At 44.8% G+C, this 26,160-nt stretch overlaps 1 protein-coding gene across 4 annotated transcripts in view; it reads right to left on the reverse strand.

The window, feature by feature from the left end:
- Window positions 1–1,098: 1,098 nt before the first annotated feature.
- B3GAT1 (beta-1,3-glucuronyltransferase 1) overlaps window positions 1,099–26,160 on the reverse strand; it is a 103,888-nt gene continuing 78,826 nt past the window's right edge. For 3 of the 4 annotated variants that reach the window (XM_040326375.1, XM_040326378.1, XM_040326377.1), the window contains 4 exons: window positions 20,109–20,617; window positions 9,363–9,659; window positions 4,652–4,754; window positions 1,099–1,502 (listed from right to left, as the gene is read on the reverse strand). In XM_040326375.1, the coding sequence (XP_040182309.1) occupies window positions 4,668–4,754; window positions 9,363–9,659; window positions 20,109–20,617 (893 nt within the window). In that variant the 3' untranslated portion in view covers window positions 1,099–1,502; window positions 4,652–4,667. The remainder of the gene's footprint in view (window positions 1,503–4,651; window positions 4,755–9,362; window positions 9,660–20,108; window positions 20,618–26,160) is intronic. The other variant, XM_040326376.1, reaches the window with a different exon arrangement.

Consider the following 26,160-nt stretch of genomic DNA (forward strand, 5'->3'; position numbering starts at 1 on the left):
CCATTGACTCCAATTATAGGAAACAATTCCTCCCACTGAAACCTGTGGCGGAAGTCACTTTGGGCGGGGGGGGGGGGCTTGTGGAACCCACGTTACCTTGGAGAGCACTGGAAGCTCCTTGTCCAGCTCCCCCAGCCCCTCCTCTGTGGAAGTCACCCTATGTCAATTAGGGGCACAGGGTGACCGAGAACCTCAGTTTGATCTCAAGAATATGAAGATGAAGTCCACCGTTGATTAGAGACCATTGCTAGATGGTTTGAGGCAGGGTGGGAGTTGCTGTGTGCTTGTTAGGTGTGGCTGTATCCCATTGTTCTATTGTGTCTGTCTGCCTTGGGATGTATATCTCTGTGTGTCTGTGTATAGAGCGGCGGGGGGGTGGGCGGATCATAGTTGTTGAGCGGTGGGGGGGTGGGGTGGGCGGATCAAAGTTGTTGAGCGGTGGGGGGGGGGGCAGATCTGAGTTGTTGAGCGGGGGGGGGTCCGGGATTTATCGCGGGACTTACCACGAATCGCGGGGTGGTACCGCGAATTTGCGGGACAATAGCAATGCTCGCGGGACCGCGAGATTTACTGCGAATGACGGGACATTCCCGCGAAATCCAGGACGGTTGGGAGGTATGGATCATATAGTCATGTTATGGAGAAAAGACTGATTACACTGGACCTTTTTTATTTTTTTAACAAATTAGTCTAATTGTAGAATACTGAAATTTTAAAATTAACTGTCAAGAATAATGTGAAAGATATACAAGAATCCCCTTATTTACCTGTACATACGTTATGAGCCTGACACTTGGTGTCAGAGGTCACCAAATAGTTCTCACCATGGGGGGGAGGTCAGGTGGTGGAAAGCCAAAAACTGCCAAATGACCTCTGGTTCTCAAATCCAATTCCACAGAGAAAGTATGGATAAATAAGAGAACTTAAAATCTTCCACTGGTGCAGAATTATAATAATTTTAAACAAGATATTCAGATTCATCCATAAGCCTAGTGGTGGGCCATCTCTGCATATGTGCCAGTGTACGCATCTTTTGCTTTATACAGTAATGTGAAGAGATTCATATTGGTAAGTACGCCATTTTACTTTTGCGTTGTATTTTTTTTGGGGCTTTGGAATAACATGCTTATGTGTAAAGAGCAGTGATGAATTTATCCAGACAGCCAACAGAATGACCAGCAGGTGGCAGCAGAGGAATAGGTCTGTGCTTGCTGCTCTGTTCAGTAGGTGAAGCTGTGTGGTCATTGGTTGATGGCACCTTTGCCGCCATGATTATCGTTCAGCATCCAGACAGAATTTCCGTTATCCGCATGTTTTGGAAGGTGATGCTCTGGAAGAGGAGTAAACGTCTTTTGCTCTCTGCATCTCCATCCTTCCCTCTTATCACATGTGCTGTGCTTCTTGGAAAATTTACACATGGAGCCCCTTGCGAGCTGCAGGGCGGGGAGGGGGAAACCGGCGCTCGAGAACACACTCCCAACTTCTCTCTCTTACCTCATCTGCTGGAAGAAAACAAAAAGCTGTAAGCAGAGGAGACAACCGAAAGAAGATCCCCTAATAATCTATAATGGTAACATTATGCTCCGAGTAAACAGCTTAAAGGGACACTAAAGGCTGTTATTTTAAAAAAAATATTCTAACATGTTATACTTACTTCCACTGTGCAGCTCGTTTTGCACAGAGTCGCTCCAAATCCGGTCTTCTGGGGTCCCTCGGCGGCTGTCTTGGCTCCTCCTTGCAAGCGAGCGAGCATGGTGGAAAGCTTTTGCGGGCATGCTCCCGTGATACAGCGGCGGGCATAGCCGCCGACTGTATCACTTGGCCCCGCCCCGGGTGCGCCGCATCATCGGATGTGATTGACAGCAGCCAGGGCTGGACTGGGACAGAAATTTGGCCCTGGACTTCATCCAGACTGCCCCACTTTGACAGGTCTCTCCCATGGTGGCCAGACAACTCCTGCACCCCCGCCACCCAAGCCCCCTCTCTCCCTTCACTAGCCGTTCTACTTTATTAGAGTAGAACGGCTGTTACTGGTATTCTTATAGGCAGTACCAGTGGGGAAGCTAGACATTATTTCACCGGGGCAAAGAATCAGTTTGGTGCCCCCCCCCTTATGGGACAAGATTAGGCAGAAGTGAGAAACTCCCAGGCCATAGCTGTTGAGTCAGCTGTCTGTCCCCTCCCCTATGATCCTCTGGTCCTCCCCCTGCTTCTTTGTTCGCCCCAGGTGAGCGCTGCGGGGAGGGAGAGGAGGTGAGCCCTGCGGGAAGGGAGAGACAGAGGAGCGGAGGGGGGCAGCGGTCCGCTGTCACTGAAACCGGCCCACTGAGCCATCGGCCCACCGGGAAACTCCCTGTAGTCCCAATGGCCAGTCCATCCCTGACAGCAGCGCCAGCCAATGGCTGCGCTGCTATCAATCCGTCCAGCCTAGCCAAGCAACGGCCAGGCTGGGAACCGAAGAATATCACAAGGACGCGCACGGGACTTTCGAGGGGTGAGGTAAGTAAAACAGGGGTTCGGGGGGGGGCGGTACAGTCGGATATTTATTCACCTTAATGCATAGGATGCATTAAGGTGAAAAAACATTTACCTTTACAACCCTTTTAAAGCAAATCTTGAATCTGCTTATATTTTGCCTGCCTTTGTTCAACTTTCCCCCGTCATCAACATGCAGATACCTGTTGTGAACTGGTCTCCGGGGGCCCACCTGTGCCCCAACTCTTCGGCCCCAAACCTTTCCAATCCCAAAACTGGCATCATCACTACTCACTGCATGTGCGTATTCCGCTGGCTTCTATATTCCAGCAATCTGGGATCAATGAGGACTTTGACAGCAGCCAAAGGAGGCCTTAGGTTGGTCAGGAGATTCAGTGACGGTTGCCAGAAGAACATTGATGCCGCGTACACACGATCATTTTTCAGCATGAAAAAAAACAACGTTTTTCGGCATGTAGAAAAAACATATTTTTTTCCAACTTCATCATTAAAACGATGTTGCCCACAAACCATCGTTTTAAAAAAATGCTCTAGCAAAGCGCGGTGACGTACAACACATACGACGGCACTATAAAGGGGAAGTTCTATGCGGATGACGCCACTTTTGGGGCTGCTTTAGCTGATTCCTTGTTGGTAAAAGACGATTCGCGCTTTTCTGTCTGTTACAGCGTGATGAATGTGCTTACTCCATTACGAATGGTAGTTTTACCAAAACGAGCGCTCCCGTCTCATAACTTGCTTCTGAGCATGCATGGGTTTTTAACGTTGTTTTAGCCCACACACGATAATTTTTTACAACCTGAAAAACTACATCGTTTAAAACGACGTTAAAAAAATGCAGCATGTTCGAAAAAAAAATTTTTTTGTTTTTCAGAACCTGCAAAATGATGTGAAGCCCACACACCATAATTTTAAATGACATTTTTTAAAAACATTGTTTTTTTCATGCCGAAAAATGATCATGTGTACGCGGCATCAGGCTCAGCTCATAGCTGCTCATTCTGGGAATTCCCGGAATGCGTGAAAAACGCACATCGTACGTTTAATAATTGTTAACACCACCCCAAATGCGTGACGCAGATGCATGTTTTTTTTTTTCACGGCAAAACCCTCAGTAAAAAAAAACTGTAAACCGAAACATGGTAAAAAGCAACTTGGATTACTTTGCCACATTTGTCTCAATGAAATGGGCTTCCCTATGTGTGTTGTGTGGAAAAATTATAAAAAAAATACACTATACAGTATTACCAAAAGTATTGGGACGTCTGCATTTACATAAACTTTAATGCTATCCCAGTCTTCGTCCGTAGGGTTCAATATTGAGTTGGCCCCGCCCTTTGCAGTTACAACAGCTTCAACTCTTCTGGAAAGGCTGTCCACAAGGTTTAGGAGTGTCTATGGGAATGTTTGACCATTCTTCCATAATCGCATTTGTGAGGTCAGGCACTGATGTTGGACGAGAAGGTCTGGCTCACAGTCTCCGCTCTAATTCATCCCAAAGGTGTTCTAGTGGGTTGAGGTCATGACATGCCAGTCCATTTCCTCCACCCAAACTCGCTCATCCATGTCTTTATGGACCTTGCTTTGTGCATTGGTATATTGGAATGGAAGGGGTCATCCCCAAACTGTTCCCACAAAGTTGGGAGCATGAAATTGTCCAAAATGTCTTGGTATGGTGATGCCTTGAGTACTGACCTTGACCCGATTAGAACAGAGACTGCGAGCCAGGCCTTCTAGTGCCACAAATGCTCTTCTGGAAGAATGGTCAAATATTCCCATAGACACACTCCTAAACTTGTGGACGGCCTTCCCAGAAGAGTTGAAGCTGTTATAGCTGCAAAGGGCGGGGCCAACTCAATATTGTACCCTACGGACTAAGACTGGGCCCCCATTAAAAGTCATCATCCCACCCCAATAGGTTTGGTAATATAGTGTATCTGTGTCTCAAATACGTTGGGTGTGAATGGGGCTTGAGACAGCTTGTCTGTCACCCTTTTGGACAGGACAGACAACCGGAGGCCTCAAATTGGAAGAGGCAGAGTTGTCATTGGGGGGGGGCGGGAGGCTCTCCCATAATCAGCGTAGTGGTGACCTGTGATGCAACCATATACCAATGACATGCTTCATTGACAACTAAAGGAAGTTCTCAACTCACTGGTGTAAGTTTGTTGTCAGATTTCCACATTGGGGTCTGTGAAGCCTTTCTTCCCCTCATTCACCAACACTGGTTTCTCTGTCCGCGTGTGCCATACCAAAATCTGAAATATGAAAAGATCAAAGTGTCATTAATATAATGTTGTACAGTATAATAAAATAGGAAAATTTAATAATTCATCATAAGAAGAAGGATCTCTAGGGTCTAATTGCACATGAAAATATAATTGTTCTTGGTCAATTTTATTTATATGTAGAATTATATTTGATAAACAAATGATATATTTTATTTAAATACTGGTATGTGTGTGTGTGTATATATATATGTATGTGTGTGTGTGTGTGTGTGTATATGTATATATATATGTGTGTGTATATATATATATATATATATATATATATATATATATATATATATATATATATATATATATATATATATATATATATATTATATTTTAATAAACATAAAGCTCCCAAGTGTTTTGATAATATGAAAGCCCAGCCCTGCTATCTGTAAACATCCCTTGTAATAGAAAAAAGCATGACAGGTCCTCTTAGGCTCCATTCACATCTAGGCGTTTTCACGCCCGACGCTCGTGCCGCTGGAGGGGAGATTTCACATTGGTGTCTATGGAGATGGTTCACATCTCACGCCGAAACGCCGTACGCCTGCCGCCTGAAAAAAAGTCCCGGACCCTTTTTTTCAGGCGGCATTGGCGTTTGGCCATAGACAACAATGTGTTGTCAAAAAAAAAAAAAAAAGACCCGTTTTGTCGCGGCAAATCACGGGTTAAATACGCCGCAATTTGTCGCGGCGAAATACGCCGCGTAACAGTGTGAATGCGGCCTTAAATATGAGATCTGGGGTCAAAAAAGCCTCAGATCTCATATTCAGACTAAAATGCAATTTTTATAAAAAAAAATGTAAAAAAATGGCCCTTTAAGAGCATTGGGCGTAAGTGACGTTTTTGACGTCGCTTTTCCCCTGTAGTGTATATGGAGACAGGTGGGGGCCATCTTCACCTCACTCATCTCCATATCCAGGCAGGGACAGGACCAGATCGCCTCCTCCGCTGCCCTGGTAAGTGGCGGGGGGGCCTTCTCCCGCCGCCGATAAATGTGATCTTGCGGCACCGTTTTTTTTTACTGAGCATAATAAAAGGCGAATCTTTGTTTTTGTTTCGAGTCTCTTAACCACTTCCCGCCCGGTCAATAGACAATTGACGTCCGGGAAGTGGTTCAGTTATCCTGACAGGACGTCTATTGACGTCCAGCAGGATAACATGCCAGCGCGCGCCCGAAGCGATCAGTGATGGGAGGTGTCAGTCTGACACCCTGCATCTCCGATCCCGGCGGAGGCTCTTTACCACGTGATCAGCCATGTCCAATCACGGCTGATCACGATGTAAACAGGAAGAGACGTTGATCGGCTCTTCCTCACTCGCGTCTGAGAGACGCGAGTAGACGAGAACCGATCGGTGGCTCTCCTGACAGGGGGGGGTGTATATGCTGATTGTTGATTAGCGTAGCCCCCCCGGGTATGTCCACACTGGACCACCAGGGAAGGGGGCAGCATGTGGATGGCCAGGTATGTACCACATGGCCATCCACATGTTAAAAAATCTTCGCAATAGATGCCAGTCAGTGTCCACGAATGGGCACTGATTGGCAACATGGGCACAACATAAAAAAAGTGATGCCCAGCAATGCCAGTATCAGTGCCACCCCTCAGTGTCCATCAGTACTACCTCTCAGTGCCCACCAGTGCCGCCTATGAGTGCCCATCAGTGCCACCTCATTGGTGCTCATCAGTGCAGCCATATCAGTGCCCATAATTGAAGAAGAAAACTTACTTATTTACCAAAAAAATTTACAGAAAAAAATAAAAACTTTATTTTTTTTAGTTGTTGCGCAAAAAAATAAAAATCGCAGAAGGGATCAAATACGACCAAAAAAAGCTCTATTTCTGTGAACAAAATGATACAAATTTCATTTGGGTACAGTGTAGCATGACCGCGCAATTGTCAGTCAAATTGCGACAGCGCTGAAAGCTGAAAATTGGCTTGGGCAGGAAGGTGCGTAAGTGCCCGGTGTGGAAGTGGTTAATGTGTATTGGCTCAATGTAAATCTTATCACTGCATCATAATGTTGCCTATAGTTTTCTATGTACATGAGGCAGATAAAAGCACCCTATGCTTTTCTTCTTAGTAGTGCAGCACAGTGACTTTGCTTAATTATTCCTCTAAACATGCAATAATTGGGGCTTTTGGTTTCACAAGTGAGCATTACTGTGCCTTGAAAAAGTATTCATACCCCTTCAAATGTTACACATTTTGTCATGTTACAACCAAAAACCTAAATGTATTTTTTGGGGATTTTTTGTAATAGACCAACACAAAGTGGCACATAATTTTGATGTGGAAGGAATTTTTTTTTTTTTTTCAAATAAATATTTGAAAAATGTGGTGTGCATTTGTATTCAGCCCCCTTTACCCCATATGTATTCAGCCCCCTAACTAAAATCCCATTGAACCAATTGCCTTCAGAAGTCACCTAAGTAGTAAATAGAGTCCACATGTGTGTAATTTAATACAGCTGTTCTGTGAAGCCCTCAGAGGTTTGTTAGAGAACCTTAGTGAACAAACAGCATCATGAAAGCCAATGAACACACCAGACCGGTCAGGGATAAAGAGAAGTGTAAAGCAGGATTAGGTTATAAAAAATATATATATATCCCAAGCTTTGAACATCCTACGGAGTGTTTAATCCATCATTGGAAAATGGAAAGAGTATGGCACAACTGCAAACCTAACAAGACGTGGCCCTCCACCTAAACTGAAAAGGCTGGGCAAGGAGAACATTCACCAGAGAAGCAGCCAAGTGAGTGGCCCATGGAAACTCTGGAGGATCCACAGCTCAGGCGGGACAATCAAAGCAAATTTCCCCATAAGAAATAATGGAAACTCAGATGATTCGTTCCACAGCCATTTATTCAGAAGTCCTTCAGTTTATAGTCCATATAAAATGATTACAGCAATGTTATAGGCTGTGTAACTATAAAATGTCGATCCACAAATGGAAGCCTCCACAAGGGGATTAGAAGCAAAATCCATCAGAGTATAAAAGAGTTACACAGAATAAAAGAGAAGAGAGGCACCTCTAAGTGTAGCAATAAGTTGTTAAATGTTGTATCTTCATTAAAAGTAACACTTAGAGGTGCCTCTCTTCTCTTTTATACTCAGTTGTGACATGACGCTACTCGTATATCAAGACATCGCTTGTATATCAAGTCAAAATTTATTTAAAAATGATGTGACGGGGGCAGTGGAAACTGTTATGGGCAGGTCCACCCCCATAGCAGTGTTTTCTATGACCCCTCCAACTCTGCATTCTGAGTGCAACACACTCCTGAACCCTGCATTCTGAGCGCAACGCTCTCCTTGACCCTGCATTCTGAGTGCAACGCTCTCCTTGACCCTGCATTCTGAGTGCAGCGCTCTCCTTGACCCTGCTTTCTGAGCGCAACGCTCTCCTTGACCCTGCATCCTGAGTGCAACCCTCTCCTTGTCCCTGCATTCGGAGCGCAACGCACACCTGAACCCTGCATTCTGAGCACAATACACTCCTTGACCCTGCATTCTGAGCGTAACGCACTCCTGATCCCTGCATTCTAAACGCAACACACTCTTGATCCCTGCGTTTTTCTGAGCGTAGCACACGTCTAAACCCTGCAATCTGAGTGTAATGCACTGCGTTTGCGATCTACAGTTGGGGTTAAAAATGTATCATCACCCCGCAGTAGATCACAAAGCAGTGCGTTTTGTGCAGAAAACACACATGGAACATGCCTTTCTGGCACTGTGTTCTGGTGTAAACCGGCCCTAACAGGGCACTGTGCCCGGTGATCTTTGAATTCATCAGTGTTGTTCAAATAGATCTCCATGTCTCTAAGGTTGCCTACCCCTGGATTAAACAATGCCCCATGATTAATATTAGGGGGAGTAATATTAGTGCCCCATCGTTGACATGAATGAGAGGAATAGTGCCCCATCATTGGTGTTAGTGGGAGGAATAGTGCCCCACTGGTGGTGTTAGTGGGAGAAATAGTGCCCCATCGTTGGTGTCAGTGGGAGGAATAGTGCTCTATCATTGGTATCAGTAGGAGTTATAGTGCCCAAACATTGGTGTCAGTCAGAGGAATAGTGCCCCATTGTTGGTACCAATGGGAGAAATAGTGACCCATCTTAGGTATTGATGGGAGGAATAGTGTGCCATAGTTGGTGTCAGTGGCAGGAACTATGCCCCACTGTTGCTGACAGTGGGGAGAAGAAGGCCCCAAGAACCAGATAAAAGCAAGAAAAAGTCTGCAGTTTGGAGACCACTGTGCTACAGCACTAAGAGGCTGAACCAGCTGCCTGCCATTATTGTCGGGATCCCTCCAGAGCCTGGAGCGGCTCTGTGATGTCAGCCGATGGTGACAGCTGTCAGCTGATTCTGATTTACAGAAGTGCAGAAGAAAGTGCCCTCCTGTCACCCACAAGAGAAGAATGACCAAAAGAGGTTTGGCCATACTTCTCTTTTAAAGTATGCTTGCCAGAAAACCACAGATAAAATATATCAGTTTTTGGGTGAGATCAACATTGAAGTGCTTCCCAGTACCTAAATGTGACCAGAAATCTGGTGCCAGACAGAAACATTGCGCTCCTTACCTTAGTGCAATTGTCAGCTTTTGGTTCCAGGTCATTGAGGGTCACCAGCTCCCGCAGCAGACTGCTTTCCTGGTAACCTCCTTTCACTCCTCTTAATTTGAAATATGCCTGCGGTCGCTGCAGTATCAGCCGCAAATTGATGGCAAAGCCAGCCATGTCTATTGCAAACGGTCTGTGTGGGTCAAAAACGGTCTTCCACCCATAGACTTTCCCCGCAGCGTTCACTTTGGGAGACTCGTATCGCAATCCTCCAACAAAAGCCACGGGCCACACCGACACTTTCCTGGTGTTTCTCATCTACAATGATAGGATACAGAGTTCTCACAATCAGGCTGACAATATCACAATACATTACAGTGAGAGACAAGTCTACAGCTCCCCCCCCCCCTCACAAGTGACACGTACAATTAGAACTCAAATACTTTGCACATACTGGGCCAGATTCAGAGAGAACTTACGCCGACGTATCTGTTGATACGCCGCGTAAGTTCTAGGATGCGCCGTCGTATCTATGCGCCATATTCTTGAAACCAGATAAGCCTAAATTCTGGCTCCATCCGACCGACGTAAGTCTCCTACGCCGTCGTATCTTCGGTGCATATTTACGCTGGCCGCTAGGGGCGCTTTCATTGATTTACGCATCGAATATGTAAATGACCTAGATACGCCGATTCACGAACGTACTTGCGCCTGTCGCAGTAAGCTACGCCGTTTACGTAAGGTGTACGTCCGGCGTAAAGTTATCCCTCATAAAGCAGGGGTAAGTCATGTTAGGGTATGGACGTCGGAACAGCCGTTGTTTGCGTAAGTCGTACGTGAATGGGGCTGGGCGTAGGTTACGTTCACGTCGAAAGCATTGAGCCGACGCATCTTAAGGAGTATATGCAACGTGATTCTGAGCATGCGCACGCATGCGCCGTTCGTTCGGGAATTTATTTACATGGGGTCATGGCTAATTTTAATACAACACGCCCACTACCTTCCTAATTTGAATTAGGCGGGCTTACGCTGGCCCATTTATGCTACGCGTAACTTAGGGAGCAAGTGCTTTGTGAATACTGCTCTTGCCTCTCAGAGTTACGTTGGCGTAGCGCATATGAGATGTGCTACGCCCGCACAAAAATATGCCGCTGTCTCTGAATCCGGGCCACTGAAAATATCTATTTGGAGTGCCTTCCCATAAATAAAAAAAAAAGGCCTTTAAAGGTAAATTGTCTTCGGAGACGTTTTGGTCTTTGTGTATCAAACTCTCGCCCTCGGCAAGCAAATCCCAGTGGGTAAATGGTTGCAATGGGTTTCCAGAATCAGTTCATACATGATACCCAACGTGCGCCATGATGATGTATTCGAAAATTGTGGATCTTATCAATTTTTACAGTGGCAACATATTATATAATGCCTTACACAGAAAAAAAAAACATTTAGAAGTCTCCACCCCCGAGGAGCCAAATAATTACCATTGTGTTTTTGGTAAGGCAAAAATGCTAACGCCAGTGTAGAAAAGCTGTCTGTTTCATAGAAACCCCCTTTTTTCACAGTCACAGATTACCAACAAATAAGGTGGGAATTTTCTAGGCTTGATAGATAAATTTACAGTCTAGACCAGGGGTCTCCAAACTTTTCAAACAAAGGGCCAGTCTACTGTCCTTCAGACTTTAGGAGGGTGGGATTGTGGCTAGTGGAGGTAGAAAATTTCCCAGGCCCAGCATCAGTGAGAATAAATACGGCATCAGGGTTGGTGGTCAGAAGGTATCGGTAGGGGGAGTAGTGGCCTATTATTGGTATTAGGAGTAGTAGTGCCCCACTATTGGTATTAGGAGGAGGAGTAGTATTCCATCATTGGTATCAGTGGAAGAAATGGTGACCCATTGCTGGTGTCAGTGGGAGCAATATCCTCATATCATTGGGAGGAATATTGCCCCAAGGGCCAGAGAAAGGCTGGAAAAGGGCCACATCTGGCCCTCGGGTCGCAGTTTGGAAACCCCCTGGTCTAGACCTTGTGATCAAAAGGAGCCTGAAGAGAAAAAACCTTGTTGGCCATACCACCCAGACTGTCCTTTTTCCTGCTTCTACCACAGTATAGGAGAATGAACAGAAGCTCTGAATGGCTCCTATAGACCGCCTTTACTTTATACCTCTTAAGCCATTTGCATAATGCCTAACTGTTACCTATTTATAGCAATTGTCTCTGTGGTGGATCTGCCGCTAAATACAATAGCTGTCCCACTTTTCTCAGTTATGCCTCTTTTTGGACCACTGGTAACTAAAGGCTCCCGTATAAAACACTCTAAACAAGTACCAAATCCAATTTCTTTGAGATGCACAAGCCCCATAAAGTGAGGAAACATCCTTCACTTTCCCTGACTGAGCCAAATCCTTCATCATTTGTGTCTCACAAGCTCCCCCACCGAGTTACTGCAGCTCACAATGGGAGAGTTTCAGCAACAGAGGCAGTGCTGCTAATCCAGAAAGCAGTAAGCAGGACTAGATGTGGACAGGTACTGATTGTGACAAGCTACAGGCTTGTCAATCAGCAGTGACATTGTTGATAGCCACTCCCCCCCATGGAACATCGTCTCATCCCGCTGTAGTACAAGCAGACACATCCTACATGAGAGTGACAACTCTGCTCTGAATTCAGGAGCAGTGCAGCATTGTTACCACACCATCATATGATTAGGTTGACTTCACTGGTAGGATCAACAGATGTTTTTGGGACTTTACTGAGTGACTAAAAGAAAATCGTACCCTAACCCCTTCACGCCCACGCTATAGCCAAATGACGGCTACAGCGAGGGCAAACTTTGCTGGGAGTGCGTCTATTGATGTCCTAACTTGATCGCACTCCCGGGCGCCCCCTGCGGCGGACCCTGGGATCAGCTGATCACTATGTAAACAGAAGCTGGTTATTGGCTTTTCTCTCCCCACGCTGACAGCGTGAAGAGAGATGAAGAGAGCCAACACCAGGCTTGAGTTAAAGCAGTGGCTCTCAACCTTTCTAGTGCCGTGACCCCAATTTCCCAAGTTGGTGGGGACCCCTAACAGTAAAATTATTTTCGTAGCATTAGTTGTCAGCACCCAAGGCAAGACAAGTAATTTGCGCCCCATGCCGTGAACTGAATGGGTGGCTGCGAAGATGCTGAGTGGGTGGCCCCGGCTCCAGGAACAGCCCAGCTTGGCGGCCACAGGCTCCAGGGACAGCCCAGCTGGGCAGCCGCAAAAAGGCTTGGAGAGTGGTGCAGGCTTCAGGAACAGCCCGGGATTCGGTGACCCCTGGCAAATCATCATTCGACCCCTGAGGGGGTCCTGACCCCCAGGTTGAGAACCACTGCGTTAAAGGGACATTGGCACTGATTATCAGCGCAGTCCCAACATTGTCCACCAGTATTCCAGTATCAGTGCCCACCACTGCTGTCAATCAGTGCCTCATCATCTGTGTCACCTATCGTGCTGCCCATCAGTCCAGCCTCATCAGTGCTGATAATCAGTGCTGCCTCATCAGCGCACATCAGTGAAGGAGAAAAATGACCTGTTTCCAAAATCTTATAACAGAGTTTGAAAATGTTTTTTTTTTTTTGGTCTGTTTTCGTTTGTTTAGCAAAAAAAATCCCCAATGGGGAAAATACCACAAAAAGAAAGCTCTATTTGTGTTGCATGACCGTGCATTTGTCATTCAAAGTATGAGTGACAGTGCTGAAAGCTGAAAATTGGCCTGCGCAGGAAGGGGGTGAAAGTAGCAAGTAGGCAAGTGGTTAATGTGCATTTATTAATAAAAAATTGCTGCAGCCCGAGTTTTATACCAATGGAAAGCCATAGTTCTACTACACAAACTTTCATCCAACATATTAATTATTGCATTTCTTATTTTGAATAATCAGTATAAAAAAAAAAAAAGATGTGTTCGAAAAAAATAAAACTTATGGGTTTACACAGCATCTTTTTCTTATTATTCTGTTGGGGTAGGGTGGAAGGTGTGCCCTTTGCCTACTATCTTTATGCTGAAAAGATGTCCCTGTCTTCCATTTTAATGAGTTGGGAGTTATGTGACTGTACGTTTAGTTAAAAAGGGGAACAAGTAATTCTATTGTAAACAAACACAATGTGGCTGATTATACCAGCCCGGGCCCCAGATGCCGGAATCGTTATTTATTGTACATCGCGCCGTGTAAACGCAACCTCCCCCATGCACAGCGGTACATCAGCAGAGAGCTTAGCAATTCTGCGTACTAATTTGTTGCACCTTTAGCAAGCCGTGCATTGTGTTAGGAAACTGCGCAGGAACTACAAAACTACTTGACAGTAATTACAGTAATTTGGTTTGAGGCCTGTCAATCACACGCTGTACTGGTGACAGCCATTATATTCCTAAAAACAACGCTTCTGTTCGGCTGTCATCTCCCACATGATTCGCCAGATGAGAAAAACAATAACACCCGCAGGGTACCCCAATGTGTTTGGGGCCCCCACTGTTCCTGAATAAGTACCTTTCCTCTCCCACCCTCAGTGTGTGATGCGTTTATGCCACGTACACACGATCGGTTCATCCGATGAAAACGGACCGATGGATTTTTTCATCGGATATCCGATGAAGCTGAGGCCGCGTACACACGATCGGTTAAAACCGATGAAAAAACGGACTGAAGGACCGTTTCATCTGTCCAAACCGATCGTGTGTGGGCCCCATCGGTCAGTTATCCTTCAGTCAAAAAAAAGAGAACTTGCTTTAAAATTGAACCGATGGACGAATAACCGATAGGTCAAAACCGATCGTTGGTATGCAAAAGCATCGGTTAAAAACCTGCGCATGCTCAGAATCAAGTCGACGCATGCTTGGAAGCATTGAACTTCGTTTTTTTTCAGCCCGTCGTTGTGTTTTACGTCACCGCGTTCTGACACATCGGTTCATTAACCGAATGGTGTGTAGGCACATCAGACCATCAATCAGCTTCATCGGTTAACCGATGACAACGGTCCTTCGGACCATTCTCATCGGATGGACTGATCGTGTGTACGCGGCCTGACTTTCATCAGTCTTGCCTACACACCATCAGTTAAAAATCAGTTTGTGTCAGAACGCGGTGACGTAAAACACTACGACGTGCTGAGAAAAATGAAGTTCAATGCTTCCGAGCATGCGTCGACTTGATTCTGAGCATGCGTGGATTTTTAACCGATGGATTTCCCCGCAGACGATCGTTTTTTTTCCGACCGTTTTTTTAACCATCAGATAATTTTAAAACAGGTTCTAAGTTTTTTCACAGATGGGGAAAAAAAACCATGGGGCCCACACACGATCGGGTCGTCCGTTTTCATCAGACGAACCAATCGTGTGTACAGGGCATAAGACTTTGTTAGAAAGAGCAAAAGTGAACTAGGTTTCTTTTTATAACTGGCTAGTTTTGAACTATTCCCAGCTGCTTTCAGGTGTAAAATAATGAAATAGTCAAGTTTTTCCCAAGAAAATGCATTGATGGGCAGCTGTATAGTGAACGAGGAGGAAATGCCAGGGGAAGGAGGAGGAGAGGCCGATGGCATGCGGCTCTCTTGTGTGAAGGGCGGCATCCCAGGAACCGTGTGGATCTGTCTGCTCACTCTTATCCCTGCAGGAGATGAGAGGCTGGGAGTATTGCTTACCTAAAGGCATGCCGTCTTTGATAATGTGCAGGTAATGTGACTGAAGGAAAGGAAATGACTTTATCAGATGGAAAAATCAGAACTGGCAGATCTGTTCAGACTTGGGCAAAATGAGAAAGCCACAATTAAATCTGCACATTTGTTTGACTTGCCTATACAGCGGGTAAAATAAGTATTGAACACTTCACCATTTTTCTAGGTAAAAGTATTTCTAAAGGTGAAATTTTCACCATGTGTCGGTAACAACCCATGCAATCCATACATACAAAGACACCAAAAAAAGTACGTTCAGAAATAAACTTATGTGTAATAAAATGGAATGACACCGGGAAAAAGTATTGAGCACATGAAAAAAGGTGCAAAAAGGCATGGAAAGCCAAGACACCAGCTGAAATCTATCAGTAAATTAGAAAGCAATCCTGCCCCTTGTCAGTGCAAATTAATATCAGCTGGTTCAGTCTCAACTGTCGGCCTATAAAAAGGTGTCTCATTACCAAGGTGTCATACAAGAAATATCTCCAGTCCAGGAATCCCCAGTGTGAACAGAGGTAAAATGCTTGTAAAATCCTAAAATCCACTCTATTGCAGTATATATAATGTATAATGTGTGTGTTTCGGTAATATAATTGTGCCAAATACCTTCGTTATAGCGCTGCTCTGCGCTTCTGTGACCCACCGGAGCTTTCTTCCCCGCAATTATATTACAGAAACACACACATTGTACATTATATACTACTGTAATAGAGTGGGTTATAGGATTTTACAAGCCTTTTAAACTAGGGCTTATTTTCTGGGTAGGGCTTATATTGCAGCCCCTCCTGAAAAATAACGCTAGGTCTTTGGCGTAGGTCTTATTTTCGGGGGAAACATGGTAGTTGCCAAGCTGTTTTTGGCTTCAATACCATCCCAATCTTAGACCAGTAACAAGTATGCAGGTCAGACCTGCTGATCGGAATACTTTGAACGTACAGAAGTCATTGAAGCACCATGACATGCTGAGAACTAGCATTTTCAGAAGGTGGTCAGCAATTGCATCCTCTTTACTTTCACATTAGATGTTTCTTTTAATAAGCTAAAAGTGCATTAATAATTTAAATTAACAGATCACAGACGATATCTAGCAATTGACCGTATGCCCATGCAGGGCCAAGGAACTGGTTCACTTTAAAGCCTAATGCCGCGTACACGCGAAAATTTTTCGGCATGAAAAAAAAAAGGGACGTTTTTCGGCATGTAGAAAAAGCGACGTTTTTCTAACTTCATCATTAAAACGACGTTGCCCACACACCATCGTTTTAAAAAAAATGCTCTAGCAAAGCGCGGTGACGTACAACACGTACGACGGCAATATAAAGGGGAAGTTGCGGATGACGCCACCCTTGGGGCTGCTTTAGCGGATTTCGTGTTAGTAAAAGACGATTCGCGCTTTTCTGTCTGTTACAGCGTGATGAATGTGCTTACTCCATTATGAACGGTAGTTTTACCAGAACGAGCGCTCCCGTCTCATAACTTGCTTCTGAGCATGCCCAGGTTTTTAACGTCGTTTTAGCCCACACACGACCATTTTTTACAACCCGAAAAACGACATAGTATAAAACGCCGTTAAAAAATGCAGCATGTTGGAAAAAAAAAATTGTCGTTTTTCAGAACCGGAAAAATGATATGAAGCCCCACACACCATCATTTTAAATGACATTTTTTAAAAACAAAGGGGTAGATTCAGATAGATCAGCGGATCTTTAGATCCGCGTAATCTATCTTATTTACGATCCGCCAGCGCAAGTTTTTGAGGCAAGCGCTGTATTCAAAAAGCACTTGCCTCTAAAGTTGCGCCGGCGGATCGTAAATCCCCCGGCGGAATTCAAATTCCCCGGCTAGGGGGAGTTTACTATTTAAATCAGGCGCGTCCCCGCGCCGATCGTACTGCGCATGCGCCGCCGGCTAAATTTCCCAGCGTGCATTGCTCCAAATGACGTCGCTAGGACGTCATTGGTTTCGACGTGTACGTAAATTACATCCATCCGTATTCGCGACCGACTTGCGCAAACGACGTAAAAAATTCATAACTCAGCGAGGGAACGACGGCCATACTTAACATAGGATACGCCGCATATAGCAGGGGTAACTATCCGCCGGAAAAAGCCGAACGCAAACGACGTAAAAAAAAAGCGCCGTTTGTTTCAGAATCGGCGTGAATCCTCATTAGCATATTTGACGCGTAAAAGACACGGAAGTGCCACCTAGCGGCCGGCCTGGAATTGCAGCCTAAGATCCGACGGTGTAAGTCACTTACACCTGTCGGATCTTAGGCATATCTATGCGTAACTGATTCTATGAATCAGTCGCATAGATAAGACCGAACGAAACTCAGAGATACGACGGCGTATCAGGAGATACACCGTCGTATCTCTTTGTGAATCTGGCCCAAAGTTTTTTTCATGTTGAAAAATGATCGTGTGTATGCGGCATAACTCCAGGCTCAATAAAATTACTAGGGTTGTAGCCGTTGTATACAACTTTACATCAAAAGTAACCCCCACGTCCTGCAGGCTTTTTTCCCAAATCGGCTAGTTTACGTGCCAGATGAGTAGAGCTCCCGCTGTACTTCCAGGTCTCTCGGATGTAAGCTCTGCAGGTACCTAGACCCGAGCACTGCAGTTTTTCCGCCTCGCTCTTCTCATGGACATTAACAAAATGAAGCCTGGGGCTGTACGGTTTGTAAACAGCCTGGAGGAGAGGAAAGCGGAGGCACAACATCGGCACCGCAGTCTAGAAGACCTTCAGTTTACATTCCGAGCCGCCCAGAACAAGCAGATTTTATGCATTTTGAAGAAAGCCTGCATGGCAGGGGGTTGCTTTGGATGCAAAGGAATAGATTACTGCTATAACCCTGGTAAGTTTATCGAACTCAGAGTTGGGCTTTTTATGATTCTCCCTCTCCAGCTGTACATATTCACTTTTCCTTTATTCTCTTACTGCTTTGTCAAAGCTTCCAGTACAGACAGCCCTGTGTTAACTTCATAATGAAAGAAAACAGAGGGCGCACCAGCCTTTGCGACAATTTATTATTTCAAAATGTGTACATTATACTCAGAATTGGAAGACCCATGGCAAGCAAAATATATAAAATCCACCAGATGCTCAACTCAGCAAGATCCACTAGTGGTATTCGTGGTGGAATAAAAGTCCTAACAAAGCTGACGCGTTTCGTGGGGTGTCCTCTCTTCTTCAGAGCTGGGTTTGGAGTGGAGGTAGCTGTACCTTTATATGAGGAGTGTGATCAAACACAGTTCCATGTGACCGTTAATGTAAGCCCCTCCCTTAAATGGGCAGGCTTAATGACAATCAAGTCAGAAGGGTAGGTGAATTAATAAAACTTACACTATATTACCAAAAGTATTACACACATGTGAACTTTAATGGCATCCCAGTCTTAGTCCGTAGGGTTCAATATTGAGTTGGCCCACCCTTTGCAGCTATAACAGGTTCAACTCTTCTGGGAAGGCCGTCCACAAGGTTTAGGAGTGTCTATGGGAATGTTTGACCATTCTTCCAGAAGCACATTTGTGAGGTCAGGCACTGATGTTGGATGAGAAGGCCTAGCTCGCAGTCTCCGCTCTATTTTATCCCAAAGGTGTTCTGTCAGGTTGAGGTCAAGTCTCTGTGCAGGCCAGTCAAGTTCCTCCACCCCAAACTCGCTTATCCATGTCTTTATGGACCTTGCTTTGTGCCATAGTCCCAATCATTTGGTGAAGCTGGGATTATGGTGTGGGGTTGTTTTTCAGGGGTTGGGCTTGGCGTCAGCACTCCAAGACATTTTGGACAATTTCATGCTCCCAACTTTGTGGAACGGTTTGGGGATGACCCCTTCCTGTTCCAACATGACTGCGCACCAGTGTACCAAGCGTGGATTTTTAACCGATGCTTTTGCATACTAACCATCGGTTTAGACCTATCGGTTAGGCGTCCATCAGTTGAATTTTTTAAAACAAGTTCTAATTTTTTTGACAGAAGGATAACTGACCGATGGGGCCCACACACGATCGGTTTGGACCGATGAAAAGGTCCTTCAGTCTGTTTTCATCGGTTTTGACCGACCGTGTGTACGCGGCCTTAGTCATCGTCTAACCAAAGGAAGTTCTCAGCTCTACAAGATTTCTGGCAGGATTTTACTTATCAAAACAAATTCTATGTTAAATTTACCAAGCAAATAAGAGAAGTTCATTATTAGGGTTCACATACACTTTAACCCAACATCAATAATAACACAACCTCCTCCAACGTTCACATGTAACACTTTAGGAGGCAGTAGATCAGGGGTCTCAAAACTGGCAGCCCTCCAGCTGTTGCGAAACTACATAATGCCTCTGCCTGTGGGAGTCATGCTGGTAATTGTCAGCCTTGCAATGCCTCATGGGACTTGTAGTTTTGCAACAGCTGGTGGGCCGCCAGTGCAGTAGAGAAATCTTCCTGGCTGTGCTGTTTAGGGGAAAGGGAATAGCCGCTCCAGGTGGGAACCCAGATGAATATCCTCCGTTGTAGCCTTTTATTAAAAGAAGGACAGCACTACAAGTCACAGCAAAATAAAACCTGACTGCTGACACGTTTCACACTGAAACTAGTGCTTAGTCATAGGGCTATGACTAAGCACTAGTTTCAGTGCGAAACGCGTCAGTGGTCAGGTTTTATTTTATTTTGCTGTGACTTGTAGTGCTGGCCTTCCTTTAATAAAAGGCTACAATTTGTTCAGAGTGCGGCTGCGTCCAGAGACAATCTTTGTTCCTGCTTGGCTGTGCTGTTTAGACAGAATATAGAGACCCTCATTACTGATTTTCCCTATAAGCTGGCTTACATGCTGATCCAAACGGCTTTAATATTTTCTTGAGCATCGACCTGGAACAAGTATGCAGATCAGGAGCTCTCACTTTCTGCATAATAGTTCCGCGTCAGTAACTCAGAAAGTACGGAAGCCAGACCAGCCAACTCATGTTCTTAGACATGAGCAATGAGCTCCTCTGCATTCCACTTAATATTAGATCCAATGGCCCCTATTGCAGTGTCTTGTGGATCAAAGCTCTTAGCCAGAGACCCGTGTTGTAGAATTTCGCTCACCTCCTCGAACAGGTCCAGACTGTAAGTGTTGTCATCATCTGCAAAATACACCACTCCAGGCAAGCTGTTGTTTTTGTTAAATGTCTCTCTGAGCCACCGTAAGGCCAGGTTTCTCTGCATAGTCCCGCGGGGTATTCTAGGGTCCCTGGTGTCCCCTCTTAGTTTATAATTACGTGGGGTCTCCACGTTAAGGTGGGTGTAATTGAGGCCGGAGTCCTGCAGCATCCGAGTGACCAGAGGGGTGCGCCGCTGAGAGTCCTCCACCAGGATCCAATGCAGGTTGGGGACATGCAGTAACGTGTTGGCCAGGCGGGTCAGTTCGGCCTTCTGCACCGGTCTGCTGTAGGTGGGGGTGATGACGTGGATGGTTGGGAGGTTACCCATCCAAGGTGGGGGCCGTGTATATACATACTCAGTCCTGACAACTTCTACTATATCCCTTTCCGAAGAACAGTATTCCCTGGAATCTGAGCCTGGATTGGCATCCCTCCGGCCATCAGTCCCGTCCTCTGGAACAGACAGAAGAACAATTATCCCAAAAGGAACCAGAGAACTACAGTCATATTGTGTTAAAGGGGAGAGTAAAGTTCCCTATCCTTTCACTAACCTCTAACTCCCCCACTGTTCTCGGTGTGTTCCCTGAACTTTGTATTTAATATTGCTTTGAGCTGCAAGAGGTGATGTAGGGAAATTGGAAATAGGTCTTGCCCACATACAGCAGAACCTTGATTTAGAAGTAATAAAATGTACCAGCATTTGATCAATAGGGACTCATTCCAATCAAACTTCAGTTCAGTTGCCCTGACATTATTCCCTATGTCTAGATAAATGTATTTTTCTGTTTTATTCAGTGTGATGTATACGTATTATATAAAGTCTGCAATGACCTACCCTACAGTACAGGGTGATCACAGGCCAGCACTTGGACATGGAAAAGGCAAAGGTAGAGGGACCAGAGCGGCTCTACTTTGAGAAACATTGGACTACGAAAATTTCTTACATTTTTACCTCCTCCCATGCTCGCCTTCAGGACTTCTCCAGAGCCTCTCCCATACTCTGGTGCTCCCTGCCCCAGTATGTCCGATCAGCCCCTTCCCTGTCCACCTTTAGGAGATTCCCTGAAAACTCATTTATTCAGGGAAGCCTCTCCCACACCCAACCGAGCCACCCCCATCAAATAATTCTCTGCAGCTATTACCTTTTGTACCACCACCTCCCCCTTTTAGAATGTAAGCTCTATGAGCCGGGCCCTCCTGTACCTTTTGTATTAAACTGTACTGTAATTGATGTCCCCCCTATACATTGTAAATCGCTTCGTCAACTGTTGGCGCTACATAAATCGTGTATAATAATAATAATCTTTAACCCTCCCTGCTCTCTTTTATTAATATTGCTTTCACCTCGAGTCTCCCCAAATCTATGTATATGATTGGTTCACCTCGAGTCTCCCCAAATCTATGTAAATGATTGGTTCACCTCGAGTCTCCCCAAATCTATGTAAATGATTGGTTCACCTCGAGTCTCCCCAAATCTATGTAAATGATTGGTTCACCTCAAGTCTCCCCAAATCTATGTAAATGATTGGTTCACCTCGAGTCTCCCCAAATCTATGTAAATGATTGGTTCACCTTGAGTCTCCCCAAATCTATGTAAATGATTGGTTCCTCTTTAGTCTCCCCAAATCTATGTAAATGATTGGTTCCTCTTTAGTCTCCCCAAATCTATGTAAATGATTGGTTCCTCTTTAGTCTCCCCAAATCTATGTAAATGATTGGTTCCTCTTTAGTCTCCCCAAATCTATGTAAATGATTGGTTCCTCTTTAGTCTCCCCAAATCTATGTAAATGATTGGTTCACCTCGAGTCTCCCCAAATCTATGTAAATGATTGGTTCCTCTTTAATCTCCCCAAATCTATTCCTAATTGTGCAAAACAAGACAATGGCAAATTGCAGAGCCCAAACCAAAAGCAGATTGACAAAGCACACGTTCATCAGTGAAGTAGTAGATGAAATATACAATGGAGGTAAAGATGGTGAAAAGAAGGAGAGTGGTAGGTTGGTACATAGGTATGGAACATGGCTGAAGCATGGTTGGTAAATCCGATTTAAGAATATGGATTACTCTAGTTGTTAACTGAGTGCAAGTCGTGTTTGTGTGAACAATGTTTGTTGGCAGTCTATATGAAATGGATAGGCTGTATTGTCACCGGTCCTTAATGACCGGGGAGGCTGTATTTTCAGCAATGTCATTGGTCTATAGAGTTTGGGTAGGTTGTGTTCTTAGTGAGGTCACTGCCTTTTAGTGAATTGATAGGTTGTATTCTTAGTGATGTCACCAGTCTTCTGTGAATAAATAGGCTGCATTAAAAAAAGGGATAGGTTGCATTCTCAGTGATATTACTAGTGAATAGATAGGCTGCGTTCTCTGTGATGTCACCGGTGTTTATTAAATGGATAGGCTGCATTCTCAGTGATGTCACCGGTGTTTATTAAATGGATAGGCTGCATTCTCAGTGATGTCACCGGTGTTTATTAAATGGACAGGCTGCATTCTCAGTGATGTCACTGGTGTTTATTAAATGGATAGGCTGCGTTCTCAGTGATGTCACTAGTGTTTATTAAATGGATAGGCTGCATTCTCAGTGATGTCACTAGTGTTTATTAAATGGACAGGCTGCATTCTCAGTGATGTCACTAGTGTTTATTAAATGGATAGGCTGCATTCTCAGTGATGTCACTAGTGTTTATTAAATGGATAGGCTGCATTCTCAGTGATGTCACTAGTGTTTATTAAATGGATAGGCTGCATTCTCAGTGATGTCACTAGTGTGGATAGGCTGCATTCTCAGTGATGTCACTAGTGTTTATTAAATGGACAGGCTGCATTCTCAGTGATGTCACTAGTGTTTATTAAATGGATAGGCTGCATTCTCAGTGATGTCACCGGTGTTTATTAAATGGACAGGCTGCATTCTCAGTGATGTCACTGGTGTTTATTAAATGGATAGGCTGCGTTCTCAGTGATGTCACTAGTGTTTATTAAATGGATAGGCTGCGTTCTCAGTGATGTCACTGGTGTTTATTAAATGGATAGGCTGCGTTCTCAGTGATGTCACTAGTGTTTATTAAATGGATAGGCTGCATTCTCAGTGATGTCACTAGTGTTTATTAAATGGACAGGCTGCATTCTCAGTGATGTCACTAGTGTTTATTAAATGGATAGGCTGCATTCTCAGTGATGTCACTAGTGTTTATTAAATGGATAGGCTGCATTCTCAGTGATGTCACTAGTGTGGATAGGCTGCATTCTCAGTGATGTCACTAGTGTTTATTAAATGGACAGGCTGCATTCTCAGTGATGTCACTAGTGTTTATTAAATGGATAGGCTGCATTCTCAGTGATGTCACTAGTGTGGATAGGCTGCATTCTCAGTGATGTCACTAGTGTTTATTAAATGGATAGGCTGCATTCTCAGTGATGTCACTAGTGTGGATAGGCTGCATTCTCAGTGATGTCACTAGTGTTTATTAAATGGATAGGCTGCATTCTCAGTGATGTCACTAGTGTTTATTAAATGGATAGGCTGCATTCTCAGTGATGTCACTAGTGTTTATTAAATGGATAGGCTGCATTCTCAGTGACATGATCAGTTTCTAGTGAATAAACAGGCTAAATTCTTAGTCATTGGTCTTTAATGAATGGATAGGCTGCATTCTCAGTGATTAAAGCACTCCCCAGTGAATGGATAGGCTGCATTCTCGTTGAGGTTGCTGATCTGTACTGTATTGAATGGATAGACTGCATTCTCAGTAATGTCACCAATCACTAGTAAATGCATAGGCTGCATTCTCAGTGATGTCACTGGTGGTCTCTAGCAAAATTGTCTCTGTCTATGGTGAATAGAAAGGTTGCATCCTCAACAGTGTAGCTGCCCTCTTGTGAATTGATATGCTGTATATCACTGTCCTTTAGAGAATGGATAGGCTGCATTTTAAGTGATGTTACTGATCTCTACTGAATAGATAGGCTGCATTCTCAGTGATGTCCTGATCTATAGTCAGTGGATATGCTGCATTCTTAGTGATCTATGGTCAATGGATAGGCTGCATTCCCAGTGATGTCCCGATCTATAGTGAATGGATAGGCTGCATTCTTAGTAATCTATGGTGATTGGATAGGCTGCATTCTCGGTAATGTGACTGCTCTCCTGTGAATGGATAGGCTGGATTCTCAGTGATGTCACTGATCTATGGTGAATGGATAGGCTACATTCTCTATAAAGTCGCTGCACTGGAGTTAACAGAAAAGTGTGACTGACCTATTTCCATTCCAGTCCGGGGTCAGTCTATATTGTGAACACCTTAAATCATGTGGATGGACAGAATGTAAAAAGCAAACATCTCAATGTAATGTGATTTTCTGCTGAAGGGTGTAAATCACAAAGGTAAATGGCGGCTCCTATAATTCTGATGGGAGATGATATTCTCAGACTCCGAGTCTCATATCAGTTCTGGGCATCGGTTACATTCAACTTCACGCCACTCAGTGACTCTTCTATCAGTGGCTTCTGGCCCAGCGTTATACCTTTGTGATAGATTCCCGTTATGCACAACATTCTATTACAATGACAAAAATATACATCAACAAAAATATGAGAGAACATTTCTGAAAACTGATAGAACTGGGCAGATGAAGAGATATTGCCCATAGGAACCCAATACCCCCCTTTTTAAATGAGAAACACATGCTTTGTACATGGCTCTTGCTCATGCTGCAGATATCAGACTGGAGAAAATCCTCCGATATCCAATCTGCAGCACCTAGGGGTGTTCAGAAACAAAGAACTGAATGGATCCCATAAATATATATACCCACTATATTACCAAAAGTATTGGTACGCCTGCCTTTACACACACATGAAATTTAATGGCATCCAAGTCTTAGTCCGTAGGGTTCAATATTGAGTTGCCCTTCCTTTGCAGCTATAACAGCTTCATCTCTTCTGGGAAGGCCGTCCACAAGGTTTAAGAGTGTGTCTATGGGAATGTTTGACCATTTTTCCAAAAGCACTGATATGAGGTCAGGCACTGATGTTGGGCAAGAAGGCCTGGCTCGCAGTCTCCGCTCTAATTTATCCCAAAGGCGTTCTATCAGGTTGAGGTCAGGACTGTGCAGGGCAGTCAAGTTCCTCCACCCCAAACTCGCTCATCCATGTGTTTATGGACCTTGCTTTGTGCGCTGGTGCTCAGTCATGTTGGAACGGGAAGAGGCCATCCCCAACGTTGTAAGTGGCTGCAGTTGGGTGTGCTTCCCCACTGGGCCTGTTGTACTTGCTGAACGTTTCTACAATATATTGTGACTACCAGACTTGGACTCTGTGGCCCGGATTCAGAAAGGAGTTACGACGGCGTATCTCCAGAGTGAGTGGGAGGCATATCTTGGCGCCTGATTCATAGAATCAGATACGCCAGAATTTGTCTAAGATACGACTAGCGTAAGTCTCTTACACCGTCGTATCTTAGTTGCATATTTACGCGTAGAATATGTAAATGAGCTAGATACGCCAATTCAGAAACGTACATGCGCCCGGTGCATTGATATACGTCGTTTACGTAAGGCTTTTTCGGCGTAAAGTTACCCCTGCTATAGGAGCCGTAGCCAATGTTAAGTATGGACGTCGGGACAGCGTAGATTTTTCCGTCGTTTACGTCAATCGTACGCGAATAGGGCTGTGCGTAAGTTATGATCACGTCGAAAGCATTGACTATTTGCGACGTGATTTCGAGCATGCGCACTGGCATACGTTCACGGACGGCGCATGCACCGTTCGTTAGGAGCGTCAATTACGTGGGGTCAAGGCTCATTATAATACAACACGCCCACTGCCTGGACAATTTGAATTAGGCGGGCCAACGCCGGCCCATTTACACTACGCCGCTGTAACTTAGGACGCAAGTTCGTTGTGAATACGGTACCTGCCTCACTAAATTATGGAGGCGTAGTGTATCTGAGATACGCTACGCCCGCCTAAAGATTGGCAATTCTATCTGAA

This window comes from Rana temporaria, chromosome 10, assembly GCF_905171775.1.
Source record: "Rana temporaria chromosome 10, aRanTem1.1, whole genome shotgun sequence".
Taxonomy (NCBI): Eukaryota; Metazoa; Chordata; class Amphibia; order Anura; family Ranidae; genus Rana; species Rana temporaria.